This window comes from Ctenopharyngodon idella, chromosome 4, assembly GCF_019924925.1.
Source record: "Ctenopharyngodon idella isolate HZGC_01 chromosome 4, HZGC01, whole genome shotgun sequence".
Lineage (NCBI taxonomy): Eukaryota > Metazoa > Chordata > Actinopteri > Cypriniformes > Xenocyprididae > Ctenopharyngodon > Ctenopharyngodon idella.
In genome coordinates, this window is record NC_067223.1 from 17,566,002 (window position 1) to 17,577,566 (window position 11,565).

The window sequence follows — 11,565 nt, forward strand, 5'->3', positions numbered from 1 at the left end:
CTGTGTTTGATGAGCCACTTGGTGGAGGAGAAAGACAGATATGATGTTTAAACATGCGTGTCGCTCACATGAGCACAAGTGAACAAGTGGTTTATTGACAGAAAGGAATCTACTAGATACGAGTGGATGTTGTCTGGGTGTTAGGGCTGGGACAATGGATCGATTCTGAGATTTTCCAAATGCATCACGATTTTCTCTTGAATCGATTCTGAGCTTAGTTTTTAACAGCAGATGGCACTCTAGGCTAGTTTTAACCGCATGCTCAAATGTTCGGCTATGTACTTGCACCTCAGAATGTAGATTAATGTAAACGGTCCACTGCAAACACCCTTGTAATTCGCTTCAACCTTTTCAAATTTTATGAATGATTATTTTATAGAAGGTTCAAGTGGTGTGTGTGTGTGTGTGTGTGTGTGAAGAATTGAAAGTAAGCAGAAAACGGCTGTTTCTAAAGCGCGCAGTGACATCTCCTGTTAAAAAGAGAGAGAATTGCGATTACATTTGGAAAATCTCAGAATCGATCCAGAATCATTTCTTGATTCGCGATTCAACGATTTATTGTCCCAGCCCTAGTGGAAGTTGTCTGGAATTTGTGTGGATGTTGTCTGGAAGTTGTCTGGAAGTAGCAGCCCTGATGTGCTCCAGACATTCACACAAACATGACAAACACACTTACTTTCACATTTACACTAGGGGTTAAACGGATCGTTGTAGACCCATGATCCGTACGGACCAGGACCCATGGTTCGACACGCATGTGATTTCACGGATTAATTTCAAGTTTGACTGCCATAGACTGAAAGTTTATAATTTGCACGTGTTTTGTCTTGCTAGTTTACACATTCAATTATTTTAAACCTTTCCAGCACTAGAATTTAATTCGATAGGCCTACTCGCGCGCTGTTATCTGTGCGTACAGCCACACGCACCCGAGGCGTGTTTCAGATAGCACACAAACTCAGAATGGATTCCTCTTTCACGTCTACTTGCACTTGGATGGAGATAGATATATATAACACACACACACATATATATAATGTATGTGTATATATATAATATACACACACACACACACACACAAAATTAGATCAAAATACCAGTTGCGGCAAGTATTCTCGTAAATAGTCGATTATGTGTCGAGAAAGAGAACGAGAGAAAGATATGTATCGTTATTTTGGATCCGTGCATTCGGCCTTAAAGTGACAGTAGCCTAAGTACTTGCTGTTGTCTATATGTTATTATTGTTAATCAAGTTACAAAAGACAGTTTTAACAAAGATTAATCTATATTAAATGTATACAGTGTATACACATTTCTGTACCTGAAATGAATACTACAGGTAGACCTTACTTTATTTGTAAATTTGTTAGACTATATAGTATTTATCTATGGTTATAATTTGTGTATTTGTTCTTATTTTTTAACTTGCCTTTAATAATGTTTGAACTTAGACTAGTAGTTTTTGCTGTGGTATCGGAGTATTTAAAGTGTGCTTTAGGTAATAAATGTAAAGCAAAGTTACCCCCACCCCCAAAATATTTTTTTCTTGCTGATCCGAAAATCGATCCGATCCGTGACTCAAAAAACGTAATATAATCCGAACCTTGAGTTTTGTTGAACCATCCCTTGAACCACTAATTCACACACACTGATGGTCTAAACCTGCAGCTGATCTGAGGTCAGAATTACCACACTAACTCCTCCTTATCTGTTGTTCCACACGTTCCTCCTGCAGTGACGTCTGAATGGTTTGTCTGTTAACTCATTTATTGTTGATGTATTTTGTTTTCTCTCTGCTGTGAATGTCTGTGGCTAAACACAATCTTTCTACAGTTAAAACTGTTCCGTGTGTCTTTTACAGAGATTACGCCGATTATCAACCAAATACAGAACAGAGAAGATCTACCCCACTAATGTAGGAGAGCAGGAGGAAAATGTGAAGAAAAACCGATACAAAGACATTCTGCCGTGTGAGTAAACCGACTCATTCATGATCCAGCGCTAACCTAACGTTAACACGTGTCAGTTATGAATGAAGAGCCTGAGGCTGTCTGAGTTGATGTTAACAGAGATGATGATGATGGTGTGACGAAGGGTTGTGTTGTCAAATGAAATCTGATCGTGTGTGTGTGTGTGTGTGTGTGTGTGTTTGTGTGTTGTGTGTGTGTGTGTGTGTGTGTGTGTGTCTGTGTGTGTGTGTATCTGCTGACACGATGATGTCTTTTTCTCACACGTCAGTCGACCACAGCCGTGTGAAGGTGACGTTAAAAACATCCAACCAGGACACAGATTACATCAATGCAAACTTCATCAAGGTACTGAAGACTTCCTGTGCTGCTCTGTGGCCTTTCCTGTCTCTAGACACCCTTCAGCATGTGTGTGTGAATGCAAACACGTATATCAGCGCAATCGAAGTTACACTCCACTCAGAAGCTGTTTTACTTTCTTGAGTCTTGAACTGAAGTGTTTCACCTGATGTGACACACATAAACATCAACTAGAGACTGGGTCTGATGAAGCGATCTACAAGTCCCGTAGATCGCTGTGATCATGTGATTGGTCAGATCTGTGTGTGTGTGTGTGTGTGTAGGGAATAGACGGGCCGGAGGCCTACATCGCCACTCAGGGGCCGCTGCCCAACACCGTGCTGGATTTCTGGAGGATGATCTGGGAATACAAGGTTGCGGTGAGTGATTCTACTGTGTGTGTGTGTGTGTGTGTGTGTGTGTGTGTGTTTGAGAGTGTGTGTGTGTGTGTGTGCGTGTTTTTGTGACATATCAGGACACAAATTTGTATAATGACATGGGTATGACATAGGTATTACAAGGAGAGGGTGCCTTATGAGGACATTACTCCATGTTCCCATTTTTCAAAAGGCTTATAAATCATACAGAATGAGTTTTTGTGAGAAAGTAAAAATGTGCACAGTTTCCTGTGATGGGTAGGGTTAGGGGTAGGGGTAGTGTAAAATACGGTTTGTACAGTATAAAAACCATTACGCCTATGGGATGTCTCCACAATTCACAAAAACAAACCTGTGTATGTGTGTGTGTGAGTGAGTGTGTGTGTGTTCTTATAAGTGACGCGTGACTTCCTGTTCTGCAGGTCATCGTGATGGCGTGTCGAGAGTTTGAGATGGGAAGGGTAAGAATGAATTCTGCGTGGATTCTGTGCTTCAGTCATGAACGCTTTGGTTCACAGACACAAACATGTTCTTCACTCTCTTTCCTCTGCAGAAGAAGTGTGAGCGTTATTTCCCCATGTTTGGAGATGAGCCCGTGACGTTCGGCCCCTTCAGGATCTTGTGTGTGAGTCCACTTTACATTCCCAAATCTGATCTGAGGAACTTTCACATGTGGGAATAAATAGAACATCTATCTGATTTTCCCTCAATGTTCTTCACTGTGAGCAGCAGTCAGATTTACTGTGATTTTTCACCAATTTAACTCGGTGTTCACTGTTTGTCTAGTATATTTGGCCTGTTATGGGTGAAAACAGTCAAATATGAAATATTTATATATGTTTACTTATTTATTTATAAAATTTTTGCTAACAAATTTAGTTCCTGTTATCAGCTTTAAAGATTCTTTAGATTTTTATGTGGGAGTAGTTTTGCGTATTAGTGCTCTTTACATCAAACCGCATCACCAGTAGGTTCATGTAGATCTGAGAATGTAATTCAGATGTAATCAGTGTCTGATATGGGCTTCATTTAAAATGTCACGTGAACAACCTTCCAAAAAACAAAATCACATTCAGCCGGAGACGAGCCGTCAGGAATCAGTAAAGACAAACGTTTGTTTTCAGGAGTCTGAGCAGCCAAGGACGGATTATTTCATCCGGACACTTACAGTGGAGTTTGATCACGTGAGTCTGTCTCTGTCCATCTCAGTCTGTCTGTTGTGGCGGTTCAGTTTTTTTTTAACCATCAGTCTGTGTTTCTCTCTCGTCTGTCAGGAAACCCGTCGAGTGACGCAGTTCCATTATGTGAACTGGCCTGATCACGACGTCCCGTCATCATTCGATTCCATATTGGACATGATCGCTCTGATGAGGGAATATCAGGAGCATGACGACGTTCCCATCTGCGTCCATTGCAGGTATCGGATCTGCTTGTGTCTGATGATATTGTGTTTAGAAAGAGCAGCATCATGACCTCTTATATGAGTGACAGGTTGCCCCGCCCTCGCCATCAGAGAAGAGATGCTGCAAGAGGGAGGAGAAGATATTCTGATTCAAGATTACCAGGAACATGAATTTAACACAATAATGATGTGCACAGATAAATCATTTAGAATAAACACTGCGATATTCCATAAAAACAAGAACTGTCCATTGTGATTTCACTGTGATTTAAGTCAGGCTTTTATGGGCTCAGAATGTAGATCAGAGTTCAGGAGCTGATGGGAAGAAACTGATCCTGAGTCTATTAGTGATGATGATGATGATAAGATGCGATGGCCTTCTGATCTTTGCTGTTTAACATGTTTAATAGTTTCATATGAAATGACTGTTTGGGTGTGTGTGTGATCGGTGTGTTCTGACTGCATGTATGTGTTGTTCATTTGTTGACAGTGCCGGCTGTGGGCGAACAGGAGCCATCTGTGCCATTGACTACACATGGAACCTGCTGAAAGCTGGGGTAACACACACACACACACACACACACACACACACACACACACACACACACTTGAGTCTCGCCGTTGAATTGATGACATCACTGTTTTTTTTTTGCAGAGAATTCCTGAAGATTTTAACGTTTTCCATCTGATTCAGGAGATGAGGACACAGCGGCATTCTGCAGTTCAGACCAAAGTAAACGACACTAAACACACGTCACACACTACTAAACACACGTCACACGGTACACACACGTCACACGGTACACACACGTCACACGGTACACACACGTCACACGGTACACACACGTCACACACTGGTACACACACGTCACACGGTACACACACGTCACACGGTACACACACGTTACACACTACTAAACACACGTCATACGCTACACACTTCGTCACACGCTACACACACGTCACACGCTACACACACGTCACATACACTGTACCACTTACAGGTTTAGTGTATTAACGACTGAGTTCACGGCTCGAACACGAATTAAACAGAAAACTTTGCAGTTAGCAGTCATGAACTTTAACGCTGGTTTCACACCACAAGCATGAGCAACACATTTTTTAAATCTTTCAAATTATCCATTTTGGGTGAAAGTATGGTGTATTATAAATAACTAATGTAAACTAGCTAAAAAATGTGATAGCCTATATAAACATTCTTGTAGTTATTACACAGACAGCTATATAAGCTCTAGTTTAGCCAAATCAAACTCGAGTGTGCGCTCTTTTTTTTTTTTTTTGCTGAGTTTGTCGTCTTGTAAACGTGCACGCGGCAGATTATGTAAAACACAAAGCTTACCTCATTCGTGTGCAGCAATGGATGACACGAGGCTTTAATTAATTAATTTATTTATTTTTTTATGTTTACATGCGAATGTTGTTCAACTCTCCATGTTAACAAACTTTCAAGACAATCAAGTTTATAAATGACCAACTTATAGTTGTGTTTGTAAAGAAATGCTCACTTTATATGTAGCTGGAGCCGCTGCTGTGACGCTGTACAAACGCTTCTGCAGCTGCAGTGATGATGTAGTTACGCTGACGTGAAGCTGAAGTGGCGCTCACGCTCACTGTGTGAAACCGGCGTCAGCAATAAACCACAGCAGCGCAGGACTGATGCTGACCTCTGACCTCCTGTTTCTCTCTGTGTGACAGGAGCAGTACGAGCTGGTTCATCGAGCCATTGCGCAGCTCTTTGAGAAACAGCTGATGCTTCTGGAGAGTCCGACTAACTCTGAGCTCACAGATGGGATGGTGAGACAGACACACACACACACACACACACACACACACAATCTGCTCTAGAAAGACAGGAATGTTGCTTGAGAGAAATTAAACAATGAACAATAGAAACAATGAAGCTTTACTTCCTGTTTGAAAAGCCTGATGTACAGACACAATGGAGTGTGGCTGCAGACACACACACACACACACACACACACACACAGTTAGGACTGTAAGTGTCAGTTTAGGGTTATATTATCTTCCTCCTCTCTAATGTTTTACATTCACCTGTTTGGTTGGTCTTTGTTCTAACACACACACGCTGCCTGAATCATAATCACGCACTGTTCGCTGTTGGCCAGAGGAGAACTGGCCCCCCGACTGAGCTTGGTTTCTCCCAAGGTTTTTTTTTCTCCATTTTTGTCACCTGATGGAGTTTGGGTTCCTCTGGCTTGCTTAGTCGGGGACGCTTAATATTCAACAATATTACTGATCTAACTGCATTGACACCATTCTATGAGAACTAGAGAATTTATCATTCTAGATAAATTAACTAAATGAATAACTATTGTTTTTTTTGTTTTTTTTTTACAATGGAATGAATCAATACTGAACTTACTTAAGCTGGACAATGACACCATTTTCTTCTAGATCTGCTGTACAGCCAAAACATCCAATTATCACTGTGAAGCTGCTTTGACACAATCTGCATTGTAAAAAGCGCTATATAAATAAAGGTGACTTGACTCTCTCTCACCAACCACAGGAAGAGGGCAGCCCAGAAAAACTCGGTCAGAATTCAGACGAGGAACGATGGGACACGCCGCCTCCCAAACCGCCTCGTATCCGCAGGTAAGACGCCTCCAGAATTGACCCTTGAACTCTCAGAGCGCAGTGATGAAGGAACAGCGTCTGAAACTGAAGATGCACATTTCACAGATGTGTGTTTGTTTTTGTTGATTAATTTGAATTATTTTGAGAACATGTATTTGATGTGATCATGTGACCTGCATGAATGTTCGGCGCTCATGTTTTCTTTCTTCTCTCAGTAATCAGGTGGAGGGCGACGTGAAGGAGGAGATTCTACAGCCGCCAGAGCCGCACCCTGTCCCGCCCATCCTCACGCCGTCTCCACCCTCGGCCTTCCCTACGGTCACAAACGTACGGCAGGACAACGACCGATACCATCCAAAACCCATCCTGCACGTGCTGGAGTCGGATCAGAACCCCGACCTCAACGAGAACTACAACAACAAGCCTGCGCAGGATGTCCTGGCGCCGCCCGCCGAGGACCGGCGTCTGGAGCGCAAGCTGAGCATCGAGATCAAGAAGGTTCCCCTGCAGGAAGGGCCACGCAGCTTTGAGGGGAACAGCGTCCTGCAGCGATCGCACGCCTTCAAGCGCTCCAACACCAGCAGCAGCTCCATGTCTGAGGAGTCCGACGACCCGCCGCGCCCCAACCACCTGCCACTGAAGGCCGAGAAGGGTCACGCCGCCTGGTCCGTGTCCAGTCCCGACAGAGCGGCCTCTCCGCCGGAGCGATCGCCCAGTCCCGCTGCGCCGCACAGGGCTGCACTGAGCTTCACCAACCCGCTGCATTCGGACTTCCCTGATGACAGTCGCTCCGGAATCTCCACGGCAACCAGCACGGTTGCGGCGGCGCAGCAGAGCGACCGTGTCCCGCGCAGAGTCACGCCGATGTCCATCGCTGGGCAGAGTCACCTGACACACGCCTCCTCGGGTACGTTCCTACGTCTCCTCACACATTCCGCTCATCCGTCTGCTTCCTTTCCTGGTTCTCGCTTCCTTCCAGTCACGTGACTCTCATTTGATCAGGTCATTGTTTGTCGCACAGACGTGATGAGTGTAGAAGCTTCACTGTGGCTGCAGTGTGTCACTTTGAGTCCGAGTTCACAGACAGAATGAGACCCAGTTTGATGGTCTTTAGGAAGTGGACGTGTGTGTGTGTGTGTGTGTGTGTGTGTGTGTGTGTGTGCGTGCAGAGATGCTCCTGGGGTCTTTAGGTCACCTGATCAAATGCAGCTTATTTTCTGCCTCTGAGCTGTGCTGATGCTGCCTGTGTAGGGCACTCAATAGGGTTGTGGGGCTGAAGGCATGATGGTAGTGTCACATGGGTTGATCTGGGATTGTGTCAGGGGTTGATGCTGCGGTCAGCTGGGTAAACGCTCGGCATGGTCTGAACGTGTGTGTGTGTGTGAGAGAGAGAGAGAGAGAGAGAGAGAGAGAGCTCTCTGTGTGTGTGTGTGTGTGTGTGTGTGTGTGTGTGTGTGTGTGTGTTCTTGTATACATGGTTTATGAGGACACAAATGTGTATAATGACATGGGTATTACAACGTAAACATGGTTTATGAGGACACTTCCTGTGCCCTCATAAACCAAATGGCTTAAAAAACATACTAAACAGTGTTTTTTGTTTTAAAATGCAGACAGTTTCCTGTGATGGGTAGGTTTAGGTGTAGAGTTAGTGTAGGGGGAGAGAATGTACAGTTTGTACAGTATAAAAACCATTACGCCTATGGAAAGTCCCCGTAAACCACATATACAAGTGTGTGTGTGTGTGTGCGTGTGCGTGTGTGCGCGCGTGTGCTGTGGTTGGTAATGGTGCTCTTTTTGCCTCAGACTGTGACGGCAGTGGCGATTCACCTCCTCCTCTTCCTGAGAGAACCGCAGAGTCCTTCCTAATGGCCACAGGTGCGTCTCTCTCTCCAGCCACACGAGGGCAGCAGAGTCTCTGAGACAGACGCGTCACTTCCTGCTTCAGTAGTGAAAAGGGATCTTGTTCCACTGTGCAGTGTGACACAGCTCACAGAATTCAGACAATGAAGATTTACTTTCAGTTCATTGCGTGCTAGTTTTGTCCAGTGGTAAACATCAGTGTAATGACACACACACATACACACACAGAGTGAATCTCGGCCCTCCGTTACGGCCCGCAGCGACTGACGTGATTGTTATAGAATATAAAACATAATAGCTGTTTTTATGGAAAAATGTGCATGTTTCCTAGTGTTCCCAATTGTTTTAGTGTGTCTGTGTTTATGGGTGAATCTCAGCAGCTGGTGTGTGTGTGTGTGTGTGTGTGTGTTGATTTGTTGAGTTGATCACTGATGGGTCATTAAAGGTTCACCAGCAGCTTCACACACACTCACTCGTCTGTTTCATTGTTAATGAGAAGTTACGTGTCATCAGAGATCATCGTTACAATGCCGTCTGTCTGAACTTCCTTTAACTTTTCCGTGGTGTTTCTTCAGACCCCACAGATGTGAAGCTGCCGCCGGCCGAAGCCGCTTCAGAAGAGCGTCAGGTGAGAGGCAACGTCCGTCTTTCTGCCGTAACCGTCAGAGAACGAGAGCTTTAACCGTCTGCTCTTTCCTTCACAGGGATCCGGAAACACACAAACTCCTGCTAGTCCTCCAAAGAACGGTATGTCACACTACAGCTGCACAATATTACCATGATCAATATTAGGTGTTTTCTCAGTTTTGGCCAATGAATCACACTCAAAATATGAGCGTATATAGCTGGAGAGAGACTGTGTGTAACCATAACTGTACAGAAAGAATGAACGAATGAATGAATGAACGACTGCTCGTAGAGTCTCGCTTTCGCCCGTCAGTCTCTCCGGCACGATGATGCGTTAACTACAGCTACACTCTTAACCACTTACTGCCCTGGATTATTTGTGATATTATCACACGCGTGTAGCATTAACATGATAACGGATCCGTATCTCCAGCTCTAACATCAGCTAAACACAGTTTGATGTGATTTCTCCCATAATGAAACAAATGGCTGATGTTGAAGATGTGTGTTTGTTTGGCTGTGTTCATGCTCGTGACGCCAGTTCTGATTTTTTTTTTTTTTTTCTAGATGCCGAGCAGAAGAACGGAAAGGGCCCAGATTCGCCCCCGAGCGTCCCGAAGGAGAAGAGGACTGAGGCTGAGATCGGTGAGTGATGGAGCAGATGAAGGCTTTTCGTGTGTGATTTGCCAGTTCTCTGAACCGTCTTTGTGCCCGTCAGGATTCGGCAGCCGCTGCTGTCATCCAAAAGGCCCGCGGGAACCTCCGTCGGAGTGGACGTGACTCACCTCGCACGCGCTCAAACCTGTCACACGCTCCTCTTTCTTCTCTATAAGTGCCACCATAGATGGACGTCAAAGACTCTGCGCCCTCATCTCTGACTTACACAATCTGAAAGCTACCAAGATAATCTCCCATGATGCACCTGTGCAGCTACTGCTGCCACTGCCATGGATTCACTGTGCTGGTGCTAAACCGTCTCGCTGGGACCAGAAACCTGCCTTACTCCTCCTGTCGACTGGACCAGGATCCATTTGTAACTCAGTGCATCTTCTGCAGTAGTTTTAGTCGCTGACTGTGACCGGCCGGAGAACTGCTGCCTCATGAACGCTGTCTGCGCCGTCTCGAGCTCGTACAGGGCGAGCAGTAAACAATAATGATGCAAATGTACTATCACTGAATATATTAATGCGATGTAAGACGTCTGTGCATGAATCCCGTCTCGTGTACCTCAAACTGTAAGTTATTTGCCCTCCTGTTAGAACAAGCGTTTTCAGGGTTGTATTTTCTTTTCTCCCCGCCGTACTTTCCGTTCGTTCGGCTGGTGTGTGTGTCGGTCGCTTCACCAGACGCCACAGGCTGGAGATTGTAATAATGCTTTTTGTAAATTGTATTGTAGAGGTTATTTTTGTATATGCCATTTTCTCACTTCACGAACGATACCCGACAGCTTGCCTGTGCCTTTTTTTTTTTTTTTTTTACTCTGTGTGTGTGTCTGTGTGTGTGTCTGTGTGTGTGTGTGTGTTTGTGTGTGTGTGAGAGAGAGAGAGAGAGAGAGAGAGAGAGAGAGAGAGAGAGAGAGAATGTGTGCAAGTTGCACAATGTCGCATTTAAACCTCTGGGATTTTACTCGACCTTCCAACACAGACCTGTCAATCAATCAACATGTCAGTAAAAACATTAGGAGGAATCTGCCTTCTGCTGTTTTATTGTCAATACAAGCTTTGTGTGTGTGTGTGTGTGTGTGTGTGTGTGTGAGAGAGAGAGAGAATTAAATGCCTGGTTTATTTCTCATGTTGAGATTTGTACAGTTAACCGCTGATGTCGGATCAGTAATGTTCATGTTCAGAGTTCAGACAGACTCGCTCACTCAGTGACCTCCTGCATTCACACACAGCTGTAACAGGTTCGTAAACAAGTGTCTGAATTCGATCCGACGGTTTTCTGTGTTTCACTTGCTGCAGCAGTTTGTCCTTTGTCACAGTTTTTCCTGATGTGCTGATCATTCAAATACTAGAATATGGGGAGTCTTCTGATACAGACACGAGCCGCATCCCACGTGAGAGTTTAGGGTTAGTCAGTCTGTCTGTGTCATAGTGCGTGAATGAACGGCGCTCCATCCAGGGTCAATCCTAACTCGGGGTGACGGGGTCACGTGACCTCGCTGGGACGCCTATAAGACGTCAGTGGATTTCCCTTAAAGTCACAGAGAAGAGGCTCCTCCGACATGCCAGACGCCTTGAATGCAGACGAGAGCAGCGTCAGTCGGAGATCTCTCTCAGAGCACACGCTCCATCATGATCTTTGTTTCCAATAAACCGGATGCTCAATACTGCTGCTTTCACATGAAGTATGATTTAATCAACAATTCATC

The 11,565-nt window shown here is 44.7% G+C and overlaps 1 protein-coding gene and 1 long non-coding RNA gene across 4 annotated transcripts in view; one reads left to right on the forward strand and one right to left on the reverse strand.

Moving 5' to 3' along the window:
- Positions 1–10,881, forward strand: part of ptpn12 (protein tyrosine phosphatase non-receptor type 12) — a 15,917-nt gene extending 5,036 nt beyond the window's left edge. For 2 of the 3 annotated variants that reach the window (XM_051889921.1, XM_051889923.1), the window contains exons 2-18: positions 1,862–1,970; positions 2,239–2,315; positions 2,591–2,686; positions 3,106–3,144; positions 3,237–3,308; positions 3,808–3,867; positions 3,958–4,100; positions 4,576–4,642; positions 4,741–4,818; positions 5,802–5,900; positions 6,637–6,722; positions 6,920–7,611; positions 8,511–8,582; positions 9,143–9,195; positions 9,272–9,314; positions 9,762–9,839; positions 9,913–10,881. In XM_051889921.1, the coding sequence (XP_051745881.1) occupies positions 1,862–1,970; positions 2,239–2,315; positions 2,591–2,686; positions 3,106–3,144; positions 3,237–3,308; positions 3,808–3,867; positions 3,958–4,100; positions 4,576–4,642; positions 4,741–4,818; positions 5,802–5,900; positions 6,637–6,722; positions 6,920–7,611; positions 8,511–8,582; positions 9,143–9,195; positions 9,272–9,314; positions 9,762–9,839; positions 9,913–9,974 (1,926 nt within the window). In that variant the 3' untranslated portion in view covers positions 9,975–10,881. The remainder of the gene's footprint in view (positions 1–1,861; positions 1,971–2,238; positions 2,316–2,590; positions 2,687–3,105; positions 3,145–3,236; positions 3,309–3,807; positions 3,868–3,957; positions 4,101–4,575; positions 4,643–4,740; positions 4,819–5,801; positions 5,901–6,636; positions 6,723–6,919; positions 7,612–8,510; positions 8,583–9,142; positions 9,196–9,271; positions 9,315–9,761; positions 9,840–9,912) is intronic. The other variant, XM_051889922.1, reaches the window with a different exon arrangement.
- Positions 3,995–7,024, reverse strand: LOC127510424 (uncharacterized). Its single transcript, XR_007929619.1, has 3 exons — positions 6,878–7,024; positions 6,628–6,788; positions 3,995–4,206 (listed from the first exon to the last, which is right to left on the reverse strand). It is a non-coding gene; the product is annotated as an uncharacterized LOC127510424 (long non-coding RNA).
- Positions 10,882–11,565: the final 684 nt, after the last annotated feature.